Below are 26,048 nucleotides of genomic sequence, written 5' to 3' on the forward strand. Positions count from 1 at the left end.
AGGCATGTTATCGACCTGCAGGATCCTTGCCAGTATGACTCCAGCTACCCAGTGTCATGGTTAGAGGGCAAATTTTGTCCTCACTCTTAAAACACTGTTTCCCCGAGTGTGGGACTTGTCTTGTCTTTATGGGAAAAGTACCTATTTTTTGCCCTATAGGACGCACTTTTCCCCCTCCAAAAATGAAGGGGAAATGTGTGTGCGTCCTATGGGGCGAATGCAGGCTTTTGCTGAAGCCTGGAGAGCGAGAGCGGTCAGTGCGCACCGACCCCTCTTGCTCTCCAGGAAGCTATCCGCAAGCCTTGGGAGCCCACAGGAGTTTCTGCCAGGCTCCCTAGGCTTGCGGACACTGGAAATTCAATACAGCAGAATATCACCTGAAAGAGTTCCAGAGGATTGGGCCCACAATGTTGAACGTATAGCAGCTGGTGGATTTGAGCAATGAGGGACAACTAACAGTGAGTCTGCTGAAGACCTCAGTGATAGAGATTGCGCCAAGATTCCTGTCTGTTCCTAGCTGCAAAGCACCATCTTGAGTTGTTTGTCTTGGCCATAATTGTGAAAGAATGCTGGGAAACTTTTTTTAAAAAAAGTGCAGTTGAAACAATGAAGTTGTCAGTTCTTGCTGATCCATTCCTTAAGAGAAAGATTGAAAGATGTGCCTGTATCATCATATTGAAGACATTAATGGCTGCATAGCTGGGTTTTCCTACTGATGGAATATTAGCAATTTAGAAGAAGGAAGCATGTATCTAGAGACAATATGCAAAGGTTCAGGAACAGGAAGGAAAGGAAAAAAACCAGTGTGAGTGAGTCTCGATTGTGCTTATCCAGTCTACAAGACTGAAGCAAGCAACTCCCCACCCTGATTTCCTATTAGGGAGAGAGCTGCATCCATTTCAGTATTTTACCAGGCAGTCATGGCTTGGTCTTCAGAGGCGAAAGGAATCTTGGGGCTCTCCTCTGTCGTTTGATGAGTTAAGGGACCATGCTGCATGGATGGTGTCTGGCAGAAGAGGCATTTGCTTCTTCCTGGGTGCAGAATAGTGTCTCTGCTTTATTTCAGAAATGAAAGTGAGATACACGGGGAGTAAAAGTTTTTAAGCCCTGAATTTGCTAGCTCTCATTTCAACCCAGGAACTTAGCCCCAGCCCCCAAATCTGCTTGCAAGGCTACCCCAATTTTAATTCTTCTCCAAATGGCCAAAGCAGATAGATTGGTTCAGTAACAGAACATTCTACTTTGGCCAAATTTTGGAGCGTATCAAAAATTCAGATTGTTCAGGATCCTTCCATGTTTTGACCCCAACCCCTGTGAACTGTCATATGTACAGTGGTACCTCTGGTTACGTACTTAATTCATTCCAGAGGTCCGTTCTTAACCTGAAACTGTTCTTAACCTGAAGCACCACTTTAGCTAATGGGGCCTCCTGCTGCTGCCACGTGATTTCTGTTCTCATCCTGAAGCAAAGTTCTTAACCCGAGGTATTATTTCTGGGTTAGCGGAGTCTGTAACCTGAAGCCTATGTAACCTGAAGTGTATGTAACCTGAGGTACCACTGTAATATGAATTGGCCATTATTAGCCTGCCAACAGAACATTTGAAACCCATCAATGGATTTCTGCTTTTTGCATCTAAATACAGTGTTCCTGAGCACTGTACTATGTGTGTGAAATATAATGAATATCAATAAGGACTGTCAATAGTTTAGGTTCAAGATCAGGTTTACTTTCCTATGAATCATAACAAAACTAAAATATCAACAGAGGGGAAAACTCAGGAGCAGTATTTGCATAAGATTCTTTTTAATTTTTTAAAAAAGTAGTTTTTTCACAGAATGCAAACAATGGATCCATGGTCAAAACATGGCAACATTTCATAAACCATTTTTTTTAAAGCAGTAAGTAATATATGAGTTGGATCCTATTAAACTGAAAAGGTTGTTTAAAAGACAAAAGCAATACCAATTGTAAAACATCTTTTAATGGAAATGTTGTGAGCAGCCTCAGGTGAAAATGGAACAGCAACAACAACAAACAGCAACATCCTTGAACCGATACCTACTTTGAGGAAATAAATAGTGTCATACCTTGGAAGTCGAATGGAATCTATTCCAGAAGTCCGTTCGACTTCCAAAACGTTCGGAAACCAAAGTGCAGCTTCTGATTGGCTGCAGGAAGCTTTTGCAGCTAATCGGAAGCCGCGGAAGCCCCGTGGGACATTCGGGTTCCAAAAGAATGTTCGCAAACCGGAACAATCACTTCCAGGTTTGCAGCATTCAGGGGCCAAAACGTTGGAGTTCCAGAGCGTTTGGGATCTGAGAGAATAGGGATGTGGATCTGTCCTTCTGGACACTAGTATGCAACTCAGAAATGGCATGGTGGTGTAAAGTAAAAGGTAAAGGTAAAGGTACCCCTGCCCGTACGGGCCAGTCTTGACAGACTCTGGGGTTGTGCGCCCATCTCACTCAAGAGGCCGGGGGCCAGCGCTGTCCGGAGACACTTCCAGGTCACGTGGCCAGCGTGACAAAGCTGCATCTGGCGAGCCAGAGCCGCACACGGAAACGCCGTTTACCTTCCCGCTGGTAAGCGGTCCCTATTTATCTACTTGCACCCGGAGGTGCTTTCGAACTGCTAGGTTGGCAGGCGCTGGGACCGAACGACGGGAGCGCACCCCGCCGCAGGGATTCAAACCGCCGACCTTTCGATCGGCAAGTCCTAGGCGCTGAGGCTTTAACCCACAGCGCCACCTGCGTCCCCGATGTAACAATGGAGCAAATAGCCCTTCAGAATGCAAGGAGAAAGCATCATAATAACTTTTTGTTGGTACCCATCATGGGATGAAAACATCAGCAAGAAGTCTGTTTCTGTCCACTATAACTTTCCTTCCTTTTCAAATCTGCAACTTTTGTTTTTATGGCAATTTTAGTGACAGCTTCAGGGCTGTCCGAGGACTTTTGCAGCCATTTTCCATTCAAGTAATGTAAGCAAGTTTCTAATATTGGGACAGTATATGGAGGTGTAAAGGCACATGTCTCTTTTTCTACTGCAAATATTTCCGGTTGTCTGGTCAGCTTTTAAAATTTCTAAGCCTCTTTGGTATCTCTGTTGTCAGCATTTGTCATCACAATTGAAAATCCACAGCACGAAAAAATAAGTTATCTGGACCTCTGGGAGGAAACTGGAAATGTGGGACCTGCAGATGTTGTTGGGCTATCAAGTCTCATCGGTCTCAGCCAACATGGCCAATGATCAGGGAATGATGGGAGTTGTAGTCCAGCAATGTAGAAGGGCCCATACGTTCCTCACCTGTCCTAACTGCAGAGCACACATGTCTTCTTAAAAAAGCCAGCTTTCAATAATTTACTGAAAGACCCCAAAATTATTCTAGTTAGTTTATTAATTATCTCGTTTGCTCTGGGATTTCTTTGTAAATAAGCATTAAGCAGAGTTCCACCTCACTTTTAAATATATAGGAGACTAATCTGACAGCTTGTAATAACTTAGAAGCCCTTTTAAAGATGGTTCCACGTCCAGGAAAAACGTCCTTTCAATTCTCTCCCAGCGTTAAGGTCTGGACAGTTCACACCGCCCTAACTCACATTGAGTTTCACTTTTACATTAATGGAAGCCAATTCCGCTACGAAGACGCGGAAGACATACGGGACGGCAATCGTTTCAATGGTGTCGCTCCGGCCGCAAGTGGTGCAGACGTGTTGCCTGATGCGTGTGGTGGACCAGTCGGGCGGAGGCTTCAAGAGGGGAGAAAGCAGGCTCCCGCACTCAATGCACACCTGGGTCACCGAGCGATCGGAGCAGTGGAAAAGGCGGTCGTGCAGCAAGAAGGAGGCCCCGTGAGCCAGCAGAGCGTCCCGTTCCATCTCTCCAAAACGGATGCCGCCCTGAACGTTCCGCCCTCCGATGGGCTGGTTGGTGACTTTATCTCTGGCCCCAGTAGTCCTCACCTGGAACTTGTCAGAGACCATGTGCCTGAGGCGCTGGTAGTACACCACGCCGATGAAGATGTCCGCTTCGAGCTCCACTCCCGAGACGCCGCTGTACATTCGCTCCGTCCCGTAGAAGTTGTAGCCGGCGGCCTTCAGCATCTTGCCAAAGTATTCCAGAGCAGAGTTGTCCTCGGAAAACGTGAAGGGTGTGGCATTGTGACACAGCCCGTGCAGAGCGGCAGATTTGCCCGCCATGCTCTCAATTAACATGCCAATGGTCATTCGGGACGGGAAGCCGTGAGGGTTGAAGAGGATATCCGGCACCATTCCACTTTCGGTGAAGGGCATGTCCTCAGCCGGCCACAGTCTGCTCAAGATGCCTTTCTGTCCGTGCCGGCTGGCAAATTTGTCCCCGATCGTTGGGTTCCGGGGGACCCTCAGGGTGATGCACACACACCTGAATTTCCCAGTTCCTGTGTCGTTGCTGCATACTTTGATGTTATCCACAATACAGATTTCCTTGTTCCTGGAGAAAAAGGAAAGAAAGGTTTGAATCGCCAACAGATTCTGCAGGAAAGCTGATTCCAATTTATTTGGTGGTGATGGGGGAAGGGAACGTGTGAAGTATTCACCCAATACAAATACAGAATAAAATGAAGGTGGAAACAAATGAAAGATCCTGCAAATAAAGAAAGCAAGGAAGCAAATGCTCTCAACCCAAACCTTAACACCCAGAGCAAATAGTCCCAAGGATTGCTGCCTAACTGCAACTATTAATAACCATCATCGCAATCAGGAGAGGGGAAGGACAGGTGGAGAACCTTATCAGGACCTGTCTCATGGGCCAAATTTGGCAGGCAGGTGGCCCTTTTGCTGCAATCTTAAAAGGAAAGCCAGAGAAGGCTTGCAAAAGGCTTCACAATATTGTAAAGAGCATTACATTTTTTTCATCCATTAATTTCCACGAATGGGTTTGGCCAGGTTTTGTGGGTACGAGTGACCCTGTGACTCACCCAAGGCTATCCTGTGAGCATAGCTGCCCAAATGCACTGCAACAGAACTGCCCCCATCCAAAGCATTTTCCAGAGCAGTATTTTGGAGTGGGAAGGTTCCCAGGGAGTTCAACAGAGAACCTATAAAGCAGGGTGTGGAACCTATGGCCCTCTAGATGTTGCTTGGCTCCAACTTACATCAACCCCAGCCAGCCTAAGAATATAAAAAATAAAACCTCGCTGGATCAGGCCAATGGCCCATCTAGTACAGCAACCTGTTCTTACACTGGCCCACAAGATGCCCAGGGGAAGCCTGGAAGCAGGACTTAAGTACGACAGGAGTCTCCCCACTTGGGAACCCCAGGAACTGGTACTCAGAAGCACACCGTCTCTGACAGTGAAAGGAGAACCTAGCCATTGTGGCTAGTAGCCTTATGCTCCATGAATTTGTCAGCAGGGCCAATGGGATGGGATTTGTAGACCAGCAACACCTAGTCACAGGTTCACTAGCGTTTAAATAGGCACTTCACACACACACACACACACACACACACACAATCCACATCGTCTTGTTGAAAACTGTAGCTAAATAGCATTTTGAACTTACTTGTGGTAGGTCACAAAGCTTTCCCCTGTGTTGAGATTCACGTAGCTATAGAAAGGGTCCCCGTATTGAAGTCTGGCTCCGATGTGGGGCAAGCCGTCAGGGTCCAGATTCTGCAAAGTTGCCAGCTTATCCTGACCAATCCCAAATACCAGATTATCCTCTCCCTTCTTGACTTTTTCCGCAAGGTCAATACGTTGTGTTTTGTAGATACTTCCATGTCCAAAGCCTCTCTCCCATGAAGCCTTGTTCAAGATCTAAAAATAACATGAAATAAAACCCCCACACAAATCAATGTCAAACAAAAACCTGGCCTTTAAGGAAACTTGAAGATCCTTTTATCCCCAAATTCAGATGCTCTTAGCGATCTTATTTAGGAACTATTCGATCTACTACTGCTATTTCAATGTCATTCTTTGTTTTTAACCGTCATTTTAATGTTTGAATTTTAACACCCTATTGGTTTGTAATTAGCCCGGGGGGGGGGGGGGTTACACACTCTAAAAGGCAAACTAGAAATCAGTTCAAGCTATGTAATAATAATGATGATGTTATGAGTTTGGGGTGGGAGATTAGGCTGCATATACCTGAGTCCCTTTCAATTCTAAGATCCAGCTAAGGTTAAAATCTAAAGGTGGATTCAAATTGTTAAAATAGCCAGAGAAGCTTCCCTCCAAATTATGGGTCAGGGTGGGCTCCCCTCCCTCAACTCCTGGTACAGTGGTACCTCGGGTTACAGATGCTTCAGGTTACAGACTCCACATTTCCCTTCATTTTCACCCTAAGGTGACGGGATTAGGAAGGGAGAACAGCGTTAATTTGAACGTAAATTTCCTTTTTGCTTTTTTAAAACCAAGGACTCACCATTGCATCTTCCATGTCGTAGCCAGTATAGGAGATCACGGCAACAACTGCATTTGTACCGACTGGGTAGGAGTCCATGTCGTAATGGTCATACATAGCCGGCCGCACCAGTGGGCTTTGAGGAGTCTGAAGTCGGTAGAGCTTATCGTCTGAGCGGTATGGGAAGGTCAGAAGTGGGAAACCCATCGTCTGCTTGCCTGGAAGGACAAAATACACAGACACAGTAGACATCAGATGAAATAAACTCAAAGTCTTTCATGTCTTCCATAGGGAAAGACCAGAGCTCAAAGGAAGAAGGCAGGTTTCGCATGCAGGTCACAGGCCGGTTCCCTGGCAGGAGATGGGAATTACTTGTGCCCGAGACCCTGGAGAGCCACTGCCAATCAGAGCAGACAATACTGGGCTAGATGACGAACTAGCCTGACCTCCTGTAAGGCGTCTCCCTGTATTTCCTAAGTATAAAAATAATACAGCACTTAAGGCATTCACTTCCATTTGTTTCCCTTTCAAATCCTTATGTGGGGCTGCTCTATGTGCAATCTAAAGTTTCCAGCATCCTCAAGTCTCCATCTTCTGTTCCACTTAAAAGTGTTTAGTTCTGGAGAGCCCCCTCCTTTTTTTCTGTTGTCTTTCAACAATTCCCATCAGCCCCAACATGCACAGCAAACCTGCCCCCCCCCCCAGTATAATCTGTTTAATTCCCCCCACAACCTGGTTCTTTAGCTGCCCCTCATTAACTATCAGTGTTGTGTGCCCCATGACCACATTGTTCTCACTACACTGTTTTGGTGTCCCACCCAACTCGCCCCCCTGAAAAAACTATGGTTTTTGGGTTGTTGTTTTTTGCAAATTTTGGCATTCCCTCAACTGATAGTTTGATGTGTGGATGGGAGCCAATTGGCTATATAAGAATCCATACTTGGAGAATGAGATTCCAATGAACATTTTTGTTATTTTGTTTTATAGGAGTTATTATATTATTTGTTTTATAGGAGTTATTATAGGAGTTATTATATAATACAGTGGTACCTTGGTTTTCAAACGTAATCTGTTCCGGAAGACCATTTGACTTCCAAAACATCTGGAAAACCGAAGCATGCATTTCTGGAAGCATTCATGTCCGGAAAACTCAATACGGAAGCCACATGGCACATCTGGCTTCCGAAAACTGAAACGTATGACTTCCGAGATGTTCGAAAACCAAGGTACTACTGTACACGATTAAAAATCAGTTAACATGATTTACATCAGAAGAAAAGGGTGGGTCGGAAAAATGCAACTAGAGCTGTCCAATGCCAGGGTAAAAACAACAACTAAGGATTACTTGCCCATCTGACACTGGTACATATTTCTTGGACTCTGGTTGTGATCCGAGAAGGGAATGAAACTGGCCACCACGCTTAATATGCTGTGGGGAAATAGCTCCTGGTGTGTGGTGAGTCCTGGTTGAATTTCATCCTCAGACACAGCAATGTTCATGAAGACCTGGGGTAAGGAAAAGCCAGTTTAAACCCTTTGCAGAAGCTCTCTTTGGAAGAACAGAGCAAGCAAGCAAGCTGATCTATTTTCAACTTCTGTGAGTGGTCACCAAGCACATTAAACACAAGCAAAGCTCTTGGAAAAGACTTCTACACCAACGGAAGCCACGATTCTTCCATGCCGTATTATTAAGTCAACACACACAATCAAAAGAGTGCCTTTGGCACGATCTGCACCAGATTTTAACAGTCGTGGTAAAGGTAGCTCATCTCCTTAAAACCTGTTCCTGCTGGAAAGAGCATTTTATGAGATAAGGTGACTTGTCACATACAATAGTGGCATTAAAACATGCTCAGCAACACCAACGACGCCGACAATTGTGGTTGCAGAATTAGAAAGAGAAAGATGCACAGTAAATGGTCACAGATGCATAGGCAATACCCACTGGACTAACTGGTTAGCAATGGCTCTTCGTATCGACGACTTGTTAATATTTTTAAGTAGCTGCACAATCCAAAATTGCAGAGAAAAGTGCAAAACTATAGAAACATAGGCATAGGAAGATCTGGGACCTTCTGCATGCAAAGGCCATGTTTACCTCTGAGCTACTGCCCTTCCCCGATAGGAATCCAATGACCTCCCATTTCCCTTCCAATTCTACTCACAGTAACAGCAGCAGAAGGGATTCTACCACCCAGTTAGGGTAAAGGTAAAGGGACCCCTGACCATTAGGTCCAGTCATGGCCGACTCTGGGGTTGCGACGCTCATCTCACTTTACTGGCCGAGGGAGCCGGCGTACAGCTTCCTGGTCATGTGGCCAGCATGGCTAAGCTGCTTCTGGCAAACCAGAGCAGCACACGGAAACACCGTTTACCTTCCCACCGGAGTGGTACCTATTTACAGTGGTGCCCCGCAAGATGAACGCCTCGCAAGACGGAAAACCCGCTAGACAAAAGCTTTTTCCGTTTTGGAGGCGCTTCGCAAAACGAATTTCCCTATGGGGTTGCTTCGCAAGACAAAAAAAATCTTGCGAGTCCCCGCGGGTTTTTTTCACTTTCCCCCCCTTTTCCTAAGCTGCTTAACAGCTGATCCGCTGATAAGCCGCTTAACAGCTGATCGCTAGAAGCTGCTAGACCGCTGTAGCGCTAATCCGCTAAGCTGTCAATGGGCTTGCTTCGCAAGACGAAAAAACCGCTAGACGAAGAGAATCGCGGAACGGATTCTTTTCGTCTTGCGAGGCACCACTGTATCTACTTGTACTTTGACGTGCTTTCGGACTGCTAGGTTGGCAGGAGCAGGGACTGAGCAACGGGAGCTCACCCCGTCGCGGGGATTCGAACCGCCGACCTTCTGATCGGCAAGCCCTAGGCTCTGTGGCTTAACCCACAGCGCCACCTGCATACTATTGTTCAAATACAAGATCACTGCTGCATAATCAACATGTACCTGCTCCATTGTGCCAATTAACTCTTCTTTTCCCAGGGCCAAATTTTGCACGGGACGCATCATCCTACAAGGGGTGGTGAAAATGAAGAGTCCTGGGTAAAGGCTGGGCTTTCCTGTCTTTGGGATAAGGACCACCTCTGTCCAAACGGGAATCTTCTTTTCTTGCATTGCCTAGTGGCATAAATCAAAGAAGCATCCATTTTACATCCTTCAACTAAAGCAAGAGAGCGATGCAGAAATGTCTCTCCCGATCCACAGAGGCAAAGTGAAAAACAAAATATTCAAATGGAGCAACTCCTCCCACTGTCAGCAAGGGTGGGGCCAGGTATTTATACAATGATAATTCATCTTTATCTCTTCACCCTTTTAATTCTGTAGGATAAACATAGCTACAGGCAGCTGGATCATCAAAATGCTGCAAGATGTCCAAGTGCCTGCAGACTTTCAAATACAGTAGAGGTGTACATTGCAGCACAAACAAAACTAACCTTGAAGTGCCTGAGTGTCTCCACAAGACCAGAAGCCTGATCCTTCTCTATCCAGCCTACTGGGGAGCCGTCTAGTGAAACTGGGTAACATTCAGAGTAGGGCTGGCTTGGCACAGCATCAACTGGAGTGACACCTACAGAAAGTTGCACAGCAATATGTGATGCATCAACGCCGCCGACTGCAAGCAGCCTTCAGAAGGTGAACAGGTGTAACATTTTACTAGCGGCTACAAAAAATTTGCAGCAAAGCTTCATTGCAACTGACGAGCCTCTCTAGGTGGTTTGAAATGTACACACCTGTAATTTCGCTAGGTTTTGTTTTGTTAACTGACATGCTAGGAAGGATTTGTGGCTCATTTTGAAAACAGGGAGGGGCATTGACTAAACAGTGTTTTATTTGAAGCAGGGAAGTGATGGCTTCAGGTCCCTGGTTCAGCCAAGAACACAGGAAGCGAGACTGTCTTTATTTGCATTCTAAAACTATGCTGCAGAAATATATACCAGTAATGCAGCCCAAGAGCTTATTGTTGAAAATGACTAATCAGGTATAGTATTTCAAGGGGGGAAAGGCCAGGTCTGATCATACCCTGTGGCCAGCAAGAAGAAGAGTTTGGATTTGATATCCCACTTTATCACTACCCTAAGGAGTCTCAAAGCGGCTAACATTCTCCTTTCTCTTCCTCCTTCACAACAAACACTCTGTGAGGTGAGTGGGGCTGGGAGACTTCAGAGAAGTGTGACTGGCCCAAGGTCACCCAGCAGCTGCAGGTGGAGGAGCGGAGACGCGAACCCAGTTCACCAGAATACGAGACTACCGCTCTTAACCACTACACCACACCACAGTGGTTCAAGTTGTGATCTTGCCTTGTACTGACTCAGTCCACTGTGGTACATCTAGCTTAGTATGGTCTCCCTGGCAGCAGCTATTCAAGATCTGATGCAGAAGTCTTTCCAGCACCTGCAGTCTGATCCTCTTAACTGAAAATGCCTGGGATTGAGCACTGGGTCACCTGCTTGCTAAGCACGCAGCTTACCAATGAGCTGCAGCCCTCAGCTTCCATGATTTCAATTTTCTGACAACTATCTTCACATGCGCTTGTCTGCTAAGGGTCTTCTGCATTCTGCCAAAAAGACCTCCTATGCACTACAGATACTTCTGGGGCTGGCTCTGGGGCTACTGCACATGCTTAGTACTCAGTGGGCACTGGCTGGGCCTGTTGGGCCTCACCACTGCCCAGCACAACTTGAGGGTGTACTCCAGACACTCTTGTGGCTGCAACCTGCGAGGGAAGTCTAGGAGTCTAGAAAAGCGCTGTTCAAGGAAGTGTGTGTGCCATAAATGATCTTCTCACTGACATACCCAGATATGTTTCCCAAGGAATCCCAGGATTCCCCAGAACCCAATTTGAAACCCACTACTTTGCAATCTTTTGAATTATGGTGCTGGAGGAGACTCTTGAGAGTCCCATGGACTGCAAGATCAAACCTATCCATTCTTAAGGAAATCAGCCCTGAGTGCTCACTGGAAGGACAGATCGTGAAGCTGAGGCTCCAATACTTTGGCCTCCTCATGAGAAGAGAAGACTCCCTAGAAAAGACCCTGATGTTGGGAAAGATGGAGGGCACAAGAAGGGGACGACAGAGGACGAGATGGTTGGATAGTGTACTCGAAGCTACCAGCATGAGTTTGATCAAACTGCGGGAGGCAGTGGAAGACAGGAGTGCCTGGCGTGCTCTGGTCCATGGGGTCACGAAGAGTCGGACACGACTAAACAACAACTTTGCAATTATCTCTGTGGGCATATTACTTACAGCTCAGTGAACGGCCAACCCTACCGATCTGAGACTTCCTTTTCCCCTGAAAGCATTTCTTATAGATCAAATAGATCCATTCTTACCCAAAGAGCAAAGCAAGGACGGCAGGGAGAATGTATACGATGGCTGTGTTACTATTTCACATGGAGCTGTCATGTGATTCATCAGACCACACGGTTCTCCATCGGGCGTGTGGACAGGACAAAGGAAACCCCAGGACTCCGGCAGCAGCTTGCGCACTGTGGTGGTTCTCATCTTGAGAAAATCAGCCCCTCTGTGCACACAGCGGAAATGGGAGAGGTAGCGGATGAAGTTCAGCTTGTCTGCTACCACACAGAGACCGGAGTTTTGCAGCATGCCCAGACCTTGTAGAGAGAGAGAGAAATGGGAAGCAGGGAAAATCAGCTTTGATCCAAGAATTATTTTGCAAGAACAGTTGCTTGGTAGCAGTAGCCGTTTTAATACCACCACCACATGCACTGAGTTGCGTGGTGCACAATACATCAAATATTCAACTACGTCAACATCTGAACATCGCAGAAAACAGAGTAAGTATCCATTAGGACTTCTGGTTTTTTTTAAATAGGGAAGGTAAACACAAGCAGTCAGGATTCAAGAGGGGTGTAGGCCAAGTAACAGCTCCTGTGCCTGCAGCAAGGAATCACTCTAGGAATGTAAGGCATAATGATTACCAACAGACAGGCCAATCACCCTCAATACGTTCCCTTGTAATCTGCGCCTTCCTTTGCTTGCTTATGCTGTGGTCCCTGGAACGATATGGTGTGCATCACCTTTCCTGATTTTTGGTTGCAGCATCCAACAGGCTGGATTGCAATCTAAAGGGGAGTTAATTGGTGGTGGGAATGTAGTTTGGGATGCAAATGATCCATCTTTAGAACGAGAGAGCATTCTAATCCTACAATTAGGATTTAGTGTGTACATGCTCTACTAAGCTAAAATTCTGCACCCAAATAATCCCAAGTTATGTGACAAGGAAGAAACAGTTTCCTGCCCTGTCTACATGACGTATGTTGTTCAGCATTAATGACTCTTACTCTGTATAACCTATTCTGCCTTGGCTGCTAATGGGAGGGTGGATGGGAGAGCTGTGGAAGTTGCACAACCCCAACCTCTGGAAATGTGTTCCTTGGGTGCTGAGTTTTCAACATGCCTTGTAGCAGTTTTACAAACGTAAAGAAAAGAAAGTGTTGGGTTAAACCCCCACCCGAAAAGGCAAGGCTCCACGGAACCTGATCTCTGCATCCTAGAATCACTGCATCCACTTTGTTGTGCGTTTGCAAATTCTCACATGCAAGCAAGCCCCTCGCTTGTGATATGCCCAAAATGTCTACAGCAGCCTTTCACGAGCTGGCGCCATCCACGTGCTTCAGACTCCAGCTGCAAAATTGTGCTGCAGGTCTTCGACATTTTTACCTGTCTTAGAGCGCAGGTTGCCAGTAGCAAGGAGATACTCAAGCATCCTTGTAATATCTGTCCCCATGCCAAGAATCTTCATCATGTTTTCTGCATTAATTGTCATAGCTGACTTCTGAGCTTTCTTGTCCAAGGCTATTTTCACAGACTGCAACCAAGTTTCCATCTTCTCCTACGATATAGGATAAGAGGAACAAACAAGAAAAAAGACTTCAAGAACTAACACAACGCACTTCTATACAAACTGGCCACGTGACAAACTAGTATATGGGTGGCAAGGAACGTTCCTGTCCCAACACAAGAGCAGAGGGGAAAGTTGCCATTGGAACCCGGCCTCTCTCAAATTGCCTCCTGATTCATCACAACCTATTACATCACAACATAACACATCCTATTATGTACATCTGCTTTGGAACTTCAACAGTGCAAAATGTGTCACACACAATCAACTAACAGTACAGATTTCAATGCTCTGGCCAAATATACAGCCACCAGAGGTGAGTAGAGATACCCAGCTTAATAAGCAGGGAAATCAATCAAAGCTGCAGCCGACAGCAATTTAGCCTCACTGGCTAGGTTGAGAGGCAGTTATCAACCAAATTGGACTACTGCAATGCGCTCTACGTGGGGCTACCTTTGAAGGTGACCCGGAAACTACAACTAATCCAGAATGCGGCAGCTAGACTGGTGACTGGGAGCGGCCGCCGAGACCATATAACACCGGTCTTGAAAGACCTACATTGGCTCCCAGTACGTTTCCGAGCACAATTCAAAGTGTTGGTGCTGACCTTTAAAGCCCTAAATGGCCTCGGTCCAGTATATCTGAAGGAGCGTCTCCTCCCCCATCGTTCTGCCCGGACACTGAGGTCCAGCTCCGAGGGCCTTCTGGCGGTTCCCTCACTGCGAGAGGCCAAGTTGCAGGGAACCAGGCAGAGGGCCTTCTCGGTGGTGGCGCCCGCCCTGTGGAATGCCCTCCCATCGGATGTCAAGGCGATGGACAACTACCTGACATTCAGAAGACATCTGAAGGCAGCCCTGTTCAGGGAAGTTTTTAATATGTGACATTTTAGTGTATTTTTTATCTCTGTTGGAAGCCGCCCAGAGTGGCTGGGGAAACCCAGCCAGATGGGCGGGGTACAAATAAATTATTATTATTATTATTATTATTATTATTATTATTATTATTATTATTATTATAAACCACAATCTGTTGCGACATGAACATGCTTTCAAATGACCTTGTGTTCTGCAACCCCCTCCTTGGCTCACGGCAGAAGTTTGTCATTTTAACTGAACCTGCAAAGATGACTGGTCACTTGAAGTCCTTGCAATGGAGAACTGGGGGGGGGGGGCATCTCGGTTTGCAGGGCAAGAACAAGCCAGGGTTACAAAAATGGAAAACTATGGTTTAGCTGGAGTTGTATTGCACACAGGTTTGAAAGCCCTTAGAAAATTATTCATGTGGTGCCAAACCATAGCTCCATGTTACTGCTCAACCTCGCTCATTGGAATACTGCTGACATTTCCACTGAAGTGCTTTCAGCTATGCAATACGCATTCCTGCATCAGAGCTCAAATCTGACCTGTAAGAGGGATACTACATAGCTGTGAGAAAACAGTGAGAGACAGGGCAACTGGAGAATAATTTTCCTTCTCCAGCTTTGTCACAAAAAACCAGAACCTCAGCTCTCCCACCAAACACAAAACTTCCTGGCACAAATAACTCCATATATAATAAGAACAGTTTTTACTTGGGATTATTTTATCCAGGGACAGCAATTTCCTATTCTACTATTTTCAGCAGTGGCTCCTTAGTATTAGAATGACCTCCCCAATGACACCTGCTTGGCACTTACTTCAATCTTTTTCTGATGCCACGCAAAACCCTTTTTATTTTCCCCCAGGCCTTTGAAATTATGTGATGGGCTATACCGGGAGTTGACAACATGGCACCGTTCCGGTGTTGTGGACTACATCTTCCATCACCCCAGGCTACTGGCCAGGCTGGCCGGCGCTGATGCAAGTTGTAATCCACATAATCTTGAGGGCACCACATTGGCTTGTAATGTTGTTAGTTTAAACCCCGTAAGCTGCCCAGAGGACTTCAGTGATGGGACAGCCTATAAATGACATTGTTGTTGTTTGTTTAGTCGTGTCCGACTCTTCGTGACCCCATGGACCAGAGCACGCCAGGCACGCCTGTCTTCCACTGCCTCCCGCAGTTTGGTCAAAATAAATGACATAAAACACACAAAATAAATGAAGAGAGCCAGTGTGGTGTAGTGGTTAAGAGTGGTGGACTTGTAATCTAGTGAACTGGGTTCGATTCCCCACTCCTCCACATGCAGCTGCTGGGTGACCTTGGGCTAGTCCCACTTCTCTGAAGTCTCTCAGCCGCACTCACCTCACAGAGTGTTTGTTGTGGGGGAGGAAGGGAAACGAGAATGTTAGCTGCTTTGAGACTCCTTAAGGGGAGTGAAAGGCGGGATATCAAATCCAAACTCTTCTTGAAGTTTGTGGGAACCACAAGATGCTTGATGTAATCTGGAAAGCTGTTGCTAAGATTTCTGGCAACTATTAAAGAGCATGTTTCTGGCTATTTATAGGGGAATGGAGAATAACTCTCAGGGTAGTACCTTTAAAAACATGAGGTAAAGTTGTCCCGAAGTGAGCACCTCTTGATTCATTAAACTGTCAGGATTTTCCTCCATGCAGCCTTCTTTGGCTAAAGTAAACAGTTTTCGAGTCATGAAGCAAAGCAGGTAGAACTTCTCAGCTTTGTTATTCAGGTGTATGCAGATGCATTGGCTGTGGGAGCAACACAAAGTTTTGGGATAACCATTTCTTTTTTAGCTGAGCATCACTCCAAAACTTAAACATGGCAGTAATTTTAGCCCAATGCTATCTTTGCAACTTGCCTTTGGTACTTTCAACCATACAAATAAATAGCAGCCTAGGATTTCATGGCGGTGGTGACCTTCAGTGGCGTAGCGTGGGTTGTCAGCACCCAGGGCAAGGCAAGTAATTTGCGCCCCCTAACCTGTGGATTTGCGCTCCCTAACCTGTGGATTTGCGCCCCCTAACCTGTGGATTTGCGCCCCCTAACCCTAACCCCCAGATGTTGCGCCCGGTGCGGCCGGCCCCCCCTGCACCCCCCACGCTACGCCACTGGTGACCTTACCTCAGGTTTGGTAAAGGGCCCATTTCACTGGAAGAAAATTAATCTTCCATTGGGGTGGGAGAGAGATTAGCTTTTTTTTTTTTTGGTAATTATTATTCATGCAATGAATTGTAACCAAAAATAAAATTTCACATTGGTTTTCTTTGTGAAACTAAGACTCCCAACCCCCAAGAAACATTCAAGGCTTGCTCGCACGTTACACTGAGTGCAGGTACAAGCTGCTTCTATACACATAGAAGTGTTTGTGTGAAAGAGTGTATGCTCTTTGGGGTTGTACAACTATTGTGTACGCAGACCGCACACCCACTGAACGTTAGATTTGAATAATTGCACAAGTGGAACAGAACCTCCCCTCCCTCTCCTCCTCCAAATTTGGGGCTTTTCCCAACCCTCAGGAACAGATCTGGAGGCAGGGCGGGGGCAGCAGAGGGGCGGGGGGCAGTTCCACTACTCTTGCGGAAGTCATTCCACTGACGCAGTGTCTTCTTAGATTCAACCTTTAATATTTCTGAACGTGCCTCCAGGTTGGGGACCCCTGCACCAGGGTCTGATGTGAAACCAGTCAAAGACTGGTTTTGTATTTCAAAAGGAAGATAAAACTTAAGTTAAAGGTAAAGGTACCCCTGACCGTTAGGTCCAGTCACGGACGACTCTGGGGTTGCGGCGCTCATCTCACTTTACTGGCTGAGGGAGCTGGTGTACAGCTTCCGGGTCATGTGGCCAGCATGACTAAGCCGCTTCTGGCGAACCAGAGCAGTGCACAGAAATGCCATTTACCTTCCCGCCGGAGCGGTACCTATTTATCTACTTGCCCTTTGGCGTGCTTTTGAACTGCTAGGTTGGCAGGAGCAGGGACCGAGCAACGGGATCTCATCCCGTCGTGGGCATTCAAACCGCCGACCTTCTGATCGGCAAGCCCTAGGCTCTGTGGTTTAGACCACAGCGCCACCTGTGTCTTAAGTTATGTCTGCCTAAAGACATACTTAAGAAGGAACTCTCCAACTTGTTCACTGCTGTGCCAGTCAGGAAGGCTGAATTTCACTCTGAAGCGCTGCCCCAGGAAGATGAGGACTTGTTTCTGCGTCATGCAGCCATCCTCTGCTACCAGCCGCAGCATCTGAGACATGCAGTTCTTATAGAAAGTATCCTCTTCTTTTCCTTTAATCAACTCCTGAAAAATCTGGAAATCTGAGAAACTAACTAATGCCTGCAGCAGAGAAAGAAAAGGTTTGAAGAAATTAGTTTGGGAGGTGGGGGGAGAACACACTAGGCAGGTATCACTAAAAGCATCATGATTTTCAAAGCCTGCAATTCTGCATATAGCCTGCTACCATGTATACTCGGAGCAGGCAGCCTTTTTCTTCTTATGTTTTCCCATTTTCCCAACATGTCACTGGAACGTGGGGACAGGGAGGAATGAGGTGAACTATACTATATATAGCCAATCCATGGTGGCACCTCCGGATGCTGCACCCCCCTGCAATCCCTACACAGATCTGGCTGACACAAGCCACAAAACCACAGCTCGCCCCTATACACGAAGCCAAGCCAAAGCACAACTAAGTGCAATACAGCCATCTTCTCAGGAAAACTCTTCACAAAGTTCAAGAGGTCAAGACACAAAGACTTTAGCAACTAATCCACACCTAATGACCCACCTAAGTGGTACTCAGGATATCACTCAAGAAATCACTCAAGGTATCTCTCAAGTAATTAAGGAACAAAAGAAGAAAAGGCACACTAGCCTGGGAACTTCCTCTCTGCCCAGAACATTGGAGGCTAGACACCACACCCCCTCTACAGTATTTATAGGAACTCAAACATTGAGATCCCGCTCTGTTCCAGTAACAAGAAGCCGAAAGCACCAGCCTGAAGATGACGAGTGAGACCTCGTCGAAACGTCGCCTAGACACCCCAACTTTTACACGGGAAGACACCCGAGGACACCAAAACCTGCATTCCTGTACCCGTGAAAATCTACGAAAGCATATATATATATATATATATATATATATATATATATATATATATAGCTATATTCTCTATTTGGTTTAAACAATCCATTGTTTTCCATGTTCATACAGGGCAAAAGGTTTGCCTCTAAGCCGGAATTGGAAGCTCAGATTTTGCTCAATTTGGACATCACAGCAAAATATTTAGGAAAGAAGGGAGGAGTTTTCAAGTTTAAAGCCCGTTCATGAAAATCATGGCTCGGCTGTTACATTTAATCTAAGCTAGTGACAGGCTTGTAAATAGCCACTTGCCTACCTCAACCTGCCTTGAGTAGAAATGGACTCTAGGCAGCCAAGCAAGAAAGACTCTGTAAACTGGAAGAGTGTCTTCACTCTCCGTTCAGGCTATTGACATACCACAAATGGCTGACACTAGTGTGTGAAAGCAGGTGGGCTATTAACTCTGAACGGCTTATTTGCAATTGTACATCTCACGGTTCTTGGGAAAGTAGTGTGTAAAATATAACAGAGATCCTACAGACAGAGCACAGGTACAGTACCTTCAGTACAAATCCGAGTGGAAGAAAGAACAGCTCTTTTTGATGAATGAAGTTCAGCATCACTGTGCCATTTTCAAGGTAGTGAAGGGTCATGTTAACTGCTGTGTGTTCATCTCTAACGCAGTGTATTGAGACACCTAGCGCCATCCAAAGGAAGCGAATCGTAGCATCGTTAACTTAAGAGTTATATACCAATTAATAAACAAATAAACCTCTAAGAGTTACTGTACCATTTTGACATCTAAAAATACCAGCATGATTACTGTTATAAGCAAAAGTGGAAATAATGCAGTTTACCTAATACAGTATTCAACCCTAGCAATCACCAAAGCAATCACCTCTGTACTAACATTATACAGTCAAACTACTAATTCCATCAAGCCTAGCAGAATTCAGCAGTGCTTAGTGCTTTTGGTGGTTAGCTTGTTAATGTTGTTAATATTGTTTTGTGGATTATCAGTGCTGTTAATGCTTTGTGGATTTTATAATACAATTTTTCTTGTGGTCGTGCTGTTTGGCCTATTTTTTAAAGTTGCTTTGTTAATAGTGCTTTATAGAAGGTGGAAGTTTTCCTGACAATTTGTAATTGTTTTACTGATGATTTATTAATTATTTTATATGATTCATGTTGCAATTTATGTTATTACAGTGGTGCCTCGCAAGACGAAAAGAATCCGTTCCGCGATTCTCTTTGTCTAGCGGTTTTTTCGTCTTGCGAAGCAAGCCCATTGACGGCTTAGCGGATTAGCGCTATTAGCGGCTTATCAGCTTAGCGGATAAGCAGATAAGTGTCTTAGAAAAAGGGGGGGGGGGGGAAATGTCGGAAAAACTCGCAAGACATTTCATCTTGTGAAGCAAGCCCATAGGGAAATTCGTTTTGCAAAGCGCCTCCAAAACGGAAAACCCTTTCGTCTAGCGAGTTTTTCATCTTGCGAGGCATTCGTCTTGCGGGGCACCACTGTATTTATTGTTACGTAAGCCGCTTTGTGCCTCATGTTGAGTGAAAAGCGGCAGAGAAATATAATAAATGAAAATGAAGTCTAGCATAGCTTATTTTGGTTGGAAGGCTCTCCAAGACACGAGCAGGGAGTCTGATTTGGCCAGGGGACAGCAGGTGATTGATGGGACATAGCAATCTGCCTTATACTGAGACAGACCATAGGTCCACCTGGCTCTGTATTGTCTATGCTGACTGACGGTGGATCTCCAGGATTCAGACAGCAAGCCCTACCAGGAGATGCCAGAGACTGAATCTGGGACCTTATGCATGTGAAACAGAGGCTCTACTATTCAGCTATGGTCCTTCAAGCTTTGAATTGCAGAGGGTTGGACTGGATGACCCTCAGGGTCCCTTCCAACTCTACAATTCTATGAAATGTCAAGGCACGGCTGCTTGAAGCGCACCCAACTCTTCCCTTACAGCTGCGGCTTCAATTCTTTTCTGACCTTTCTTGACCTGAACTTCGCTGTCCCTGATGGCATATGGCGTCAGGTGCAGGAAAGGTGGCTGTGATCCACTCTAAACAGTCTGGGGGACCCAGGTAAGGAGGGTTCAGACCATGCTCCAAGGTTGCAGGCAGACCTCTTTTCCAGTCTGGCTGCCCAAGATGCTGGGTACTGGATTTGGGGGCCCCACTCTGCATTCAGAGCACATGCTCTGCCACTGTTCTCTGGCACTCCTTACATACTTTACTCCAGCATTTGTGGAAGTGGGGCAGAGCAACTCAGTGGCATCAGGGGAGGGAGAACCAAAGGCAGATGAATTGCTAAATCCAGAGAACAGCAAGAGCAACAGCACATGCTGTTCAGCATGTGATTTAATTATTATTATTTAAATGAAGGATTATTTTAAAGTTATTTTACGAAGATCAACATTACCATATTGTGTGTAGCCTGGACCTCTGGATTTCCATTTTGGTTTAATCATTGCAAGGGGAAAGTTCCGTCTTGGCATAATCACCATTCTGATCACCTTTTCTATACCGTTAACAATGAAATAGCCTCCCATTTCCTGCCAAAAGGTGAAAAAAGGCAATTAACAGAGCTGCAAGATTGACTTCAGTGCATTAATCAACAAAGGCAGATTTTATTAGGTCTGGAAGCAGAGGGCACACTTACTCATTTTTTAGTATCGTTTTCCTTGCAAAGAACGATCAAAATTTTAGTAAGAGGAAATTTAATTTCAAGATAATCTAGTTTATTTTCTTTATTCATCAAAGTGCAGTGGAACCTCGGGTTGCGGACGTAATCCGTGATGGAGGCGTGTCCACAACGTTCAAATCCTGAAGCGCCGCGTCTGTGCCGACGCATTTTGGTTCTTCTGCACATGCGGCAAAACCCAGAAGTAACCCGTTGTGGTACTTCCAGGTTTCCCGCAGCCCGCAACCTGAAAACACGTAACCTGAAGCGTCCGTAACATAAGGTATGATTGTATTTGTAGCCTGCATTTTCCATTCCATTTAGGGAAGTTATCAACTTTTACCTTTAAAATGATTGAATTTTTAAAAGCAAACTACAACCACGTACAAAGCTTAATATTAATAACAGGAGTCCTAGGTCCTCACAGAAGTCAATGGATCCTTTTCTCCAGAGGGAGAGGAAATATCTTTGGTACAAATCACTTTTGAAATGGACGTGGTGAATCTCACTCCAAGCAATGCAACATTCACTTTCTTTTGCTTCATATATAAAAGGAGGGGCTGTAGCTCAGTGGTTAAAGCATCCGATTTACATGCAGGTCAATCCCTGGCATCTCCAGGTAGGTTTGGGAGGGACTCCCAATCTGAAACCCCACACAGCTGTTGATAGTCAGGGTGGACAATAGGGAGCTGGGTGGACCAATGGTATGACTCGGTATAAGAGTCATACCACTACGCAGAAAGGCAAATCAATAACATCGAGCAATACCTCTTCCTCCTCATGGTGTTTGATGAGCTCTTTGGGAGAGAGACCGTGGAGATTGCAAAGTTTGGACTTCACCATAATTGGAGCATTTCCGAGGGACTGTTTTATAATCCCTTTAGGGATGCCATTCACTGCCCAGCTGATATCAGCCTATATGGGAGGGGAAATAATGATTTGAGAAAAAGAGATCTATATTATCCAAATCACTGAAAATGTAGAAGGCTCTCCTCTCAAAGAAATAGCTACACTGCAAGTATCTTACAAAAGCAAAAAATGTGCCTAGAGAAAAACTGCCAGCAGCGTGTGCTTACTTATTAGGTCAAATTTATAACATGTCCTTTCTCCCCAAAGGGAACCCAGGGCAGCTAAGAACAATAAAACTCCTCTTCATGAAAGCAATGAGAACATCCACAGCAATTAGAGCATCCATAGTAGGAGACAAAAGTGTTCCTGAACTACGTTACAAAGGCCTGGGCAAAAAAAATTCTTAACATCCCACCTGAGTGACCCATTTTCCTTGGTGCAGGGGTGAGTTCCTTAACTGGGACACAACCACTGAGAATGCCCTTTCTTGGGCTCCCATCCTCCTTACTGCTCCAACTGATGGGCAGGACCTCAAGCAGGGCCTCCCCCTCAGATTGCAAATTTCAGGCCGGAAGTTACTGGTAAAGACATTCCTTCAAGATACTGGGTCCCAAGTAACATAGGGCTTTATGCACTAGTAGAAACCCCTTGAAAGGGTCTGGATGCTCACAGGCAGCCAATTTTCTTTCTGACACCCTGGAGAGCAGCTGCCAGCTTCTGTAGACCAGCAGTAGCCAACATGGTCCCTTCCAGATGTTGTTGGACTACAATTCCCACTATCCTTGACCAGCTGGGGCTGATGGAAACTGCAGTCCAACTGCATATGGAGGGCATCACATTGACTATCTCTGGTGTAAACAAGCTAAATGAATCAATAGCCTGCCATGGTATAAGGCATCTCCCTACAATGTCTAGTTAGATTCCAAGTGTGAATTCATCAGATTTTTTGAAAGACCAGAGTGTGGTCCAGTACAAATGAAGCACTGCCTGTTTTTCTAATCACAATCAAACTATATTAATGGTTACCTTGTTAGCCTCACATGCTCTCTTCCCATCTCTCTGCTTGAGACAAACCATGGGTTGTCTTACATTTGCAAACCCACCTATCACCATGCTTGCAAACTGTTCTTAATGGAAGAAAGTGGTAGCTGACAAATTATTAGGAGTTGTATCACCCACATGCTGTCTTAACAGTTCACCTTATATGCCAGCTGGGAGTGTATAAATCTCCAAATTATTGTAGTGCCAGGTCTCTACACGCCTTGGATTTCTAAAGTTCACATGATTCTGCCACATTCCTTTACACATAATTCCTTTACATTTGTTACTTACAGTTATTTTTCCGCGGTAGGTGCTTTTGCGCCCCCTGCATTCTGCTGGGTAAACTTTCAGCTCGTTACATATACTTCCTTTTGGTACCATAGGAGGGTTGATGGTGGCTCCCACAATGGCCAAAGTGATCCGATCATTCTTGAAAAGAAATTCCAAAGGTGGGATGGCCTTTAAAAAGCGAGAGAAAGAGAGAAAGAAAAAGAAAACCCACAGGTTATCACAGCTCACCACCAAATCTACTGCTGGTCATAAGGACTGTATACTATCTCTCCAGGTTCAGAGGCAGCAAACCTCTAAGAAATAGCTCTTTTTCTTACCTGCTCACTTCTTTGTGACTTTTTAGTTGGTCCCAATAAAGGCACTACATGTTTTTTTAAAAGCCACAAATCCCTCCTACCCTTAAAGTATTAATATTATTATTCACTTCTATACCGGCTAATGCCAAACTGCAGCTCCCTGCAGACATCTTCACTGTATTTTTTTCCTGTATCTGCTGAAGGTATTCTTACTAAGACGCGCCTTAACCAGATGTCTAGAAAGCCTGAATGAGTTTTGATTTGCTTTAGTCTACACTATGCTGGTTTTAACCTTTTTGTATATTTTAAAACACAGCCGTACTTTTTTTAAAGCAATGGTTTTACCTTCTTTGCAAACTGCTCTGAAGGTTCTTTCCCCTCTACAATCAGGCGGTACATAAAATCTCATGAAATAACCAATCAAATGCCAACTGCCAACTGCCACCTCCTTTCCCCAGTACCATTTATTCTTTGTAAAATACATTTCGGAGGAAATTACATTACAAATACTAACAGAACCCCATTAATAATAATAATTAAATATCAACTGACTTCCCTCACATCCCTTTTTCCTGTAATAATAATAATAATAATAATAATAATAATGTTGTTTTGTTGTTCTTATTAATTTCATTTCATTTCTGTACCGCTTTATATTTTTAATAAAATAAATCTAAGCTGTGTACAACCTACATTTAAAGCAATCAAATAAAACCATCCAGAATGAAACATCACTTAAGAAAGTCCAATAAAGCTTTATTGTTACAGTATTATTATTACAGTATTATTAAATATCAACTGACTTCCCTCGCATCCCCTTTTCCTGTTCTTCTAATAATAATGTTGTTTTGTTGTTGTTCTTATTAATTTCATTTCATTTCTGTACTGCTTTATATTTTTAATAAAATAAATCTAAGCTGTGTGCAACCTACATTTAAAGCAATCAAATAAAACTATCCAGAATGAAAAATCACTTAAGAAAGTCCAATAAAGTTTATTATTATTATTAAATATCAACTCCCTTCCCTCGCATCCCTTTCCTGTTCTACTACTACTACTACTAGTAGTACTACTATTAGTAGTAGTACTATTACTATTACTATTATTATTATTATTAGTAGTAGTAGTAGTAGTAGTAGTAATAGTAATATTATACCCGCTTACTTTCCCTGACTCCCCCCCACCCTCCTCCGGCCCCTCTGGCTCCACCTGCACGGCCCGCAGCAGCCCTTCTCCCACGGCGTAGTTGAAGGACTCGGTGTGCGCCCGCGCCACGTCCTGCAGGGCCGGCGTCTGGCGCTCCTTGGGCTGCCCGTAGCCCGGCGCCGTGAGGTTCCTGAGGCTGGGGCCGCTGGGCAAAGCCCGCCACTTGCACGCGCTGTCGCCCATGCTTCTCCCTGGGCAGCCGCAGGACACCGCCTCCGCCAGAAAGACACCTCGTGTTCCATCACTTCCGTTCCGCTGCTCGCTGGGACTTGTAGTTCTTCCTCCTTCCCCTCGGCGTTCTAGGGTAACGGCGGCACTGAAAGGGAAGGCATACAACTCCCAGACTGGATTGCGCCCAATTTTCCTCCGGGCAGTTTTTAATCCGTAGAGATAGAAATAAGGTAGAGCTATACTACACCGCAAGCCTTTTTCTGGCCAACGTGATCTGTTTTAGTTCATGTTTTACACGCCTAGGGGTGTCTCAGTTGCCATAGCCAATTTCTAGAGAGGCTCTAGGGAGTAGCACGGCCCAGCGGCGGATTTAAATTGTCACCATAGATTCAACGCAGCCTGTCACCTCTGCAATTTTACTACTGCCGTATTCATTCCCAATCTCACCAACTGGCTCCCCCTCCTTCCATCTATCTTTCTCCTGAGCGCCTGCGCACTTGTGCGTGCAGCTTGTGAGCGCCGCCTAAAGGTTGGAAGAGGGTAGCTCTTTAGAGTGGAGGTTTTGCTGCTCTGATGGCTCTCCTTTTCCATCCATGGGCGGGACATCCGGGCCGCCTCTAGGGTTAGCAAGGGCGCGGCAGCTGTTTTAAGGGTGCAGTGTCAGATTTGTCATTTATCTCGGCTGCAGTTTGTACTCCCAGCGAGAGATGGTGGTGGGATTTTCTGCCTCGGGTGTCAAAATAATCTGGCCCGTTTTGGATAATCTGTGCACCTTTATTTCCTGTTTTTGTATCAGGCAGCAGAAAATAATAATAATAATAATAATAATAATAATAATAATAATAATAATAATAATAATAATAATAATAATAATAATTTATTTGTACCCCGCCCATCTGGCTGGGTCTCCCCAGCCACTCTGGGCAGCTTCCAACAAAGATTAAAAATACATTAAAATGTCACACATTAAAGAATGTTTTGGGTCAGTCCCGCATGTTGTCTTTACCTTTGTTGTTGTTTAGTCGTTTAGTCGTGTCCGACTCTTCGTGACCCCATGGACCAGAGAACGCCAGGCACCTCTGTCCTCCACTGCCTCCCGCAGTTTGGTCAAAGTCCTTCATGGAGAACTCAGAGAAGCTATGAACTATGCCGAGCAGGGCACCCAAGATGAACAGGTCATAGTGGAGAGTTTTGACCAAACGTGATCCACCTGGAGGAGGAACCGGCAAGCCACTCTAGTATCCCTGCCAAGAAAACTCCATGGACAAAGACAACAGGTCTTTACCTTTACCT

The 26,048-nt window shown here is 45.3% G+C and overlaps 1 protein-coding gene across 2 annotated transcripts; it reads right to left on the reverse strand.

The window, feature by feature from the left end:
* Positions 1-1,788: 1,788 nt before the first annotated feature.
* Positions 1,789-24,819, reverse strand: POLR1B (RNA polymerase I subunit B). 2 transcript variants are annotated; one of them, XR_014562730.1, is made up of 16 exons: positions 24,588-24,819; positions 23,083-23,250; positions 21,670-21,816; positions 20,641-20,773; positions 18,763-18,899; positions 17,234-17,457; positions 15,706-15,877; positions 13,070-13,241; positions 11,719-12,000; positions 9,821-9,954; positions 9,333-9,503; positions 7,735-7,891; positions 6,407-6,603; positions 5,546-5,799; positions 2,875-4,472; positions 1,789-2,415 (listed from the first exon to the last, which is right to left on the reverse strand). XR_014562730.1 is itself a non-coding variant. In XM_083733101.1 (15 exons), exons 1-15 carry the CDS (start codon positions 24,765-24,767, stop codon positions 3,593-3,595), a joined length of 3,408 nt encoding a protein of 1,135 aa, XP_083589227.1. In that variant the 5' UTR covers positions 24,768-24,809; the 3' UTR covers positions 3,430-3,592. The 2 variants fall into 2 exon arrangements, 1 of the variants encoding a protein (XP_083589227.1); XM_083733101.1 differs by lacking the exon at positions 1,789-2,415 and having other exon boundaries at positions 3,430-4,472; positions 24,588-24,809.
* Between the last annotated feature and the right edge of the window lie 1,229 nt (positions 24,820-26,048).

Source organism: Podarcis gaigeae (genome assembly GCF_964106915.1).
Source record: "Podarcis gaigeae genome assembly, chromosome: 3".
NCBI classification, from domain to species: domain Eukaryota; kingdom Metazoa; phylum Chordata; class Lepidosauria; order Squamata; family Lacertidae; genus Podarcis; species Podarcis gaigeae.

Bases quoted from the DNA above. Each gene is read 5' to 3' on its own strand.
- POLR1B (XM_083733101.1), bottom strand. From the start codon at position 24,767: ATGGGCGACAGCGCGTGCAAGTGGCGGGCTTTGCCCAGCGGCCCCAGC. The intron at 17,458-18,762 runs GTACTGTACCTG...TCTCTGCTGCAG, and splicing joins CACTCGGATTTGTACTGAAG to GCATTAGTTAGTTTCTCAGA. The intron at 13,242-15,705 runs GTACTACCCTGA...CCTATATCGTAG, and splicing joins TTTACCTCATGTTTTTAAAG to GAGAAGATGGAAACTTGGTT.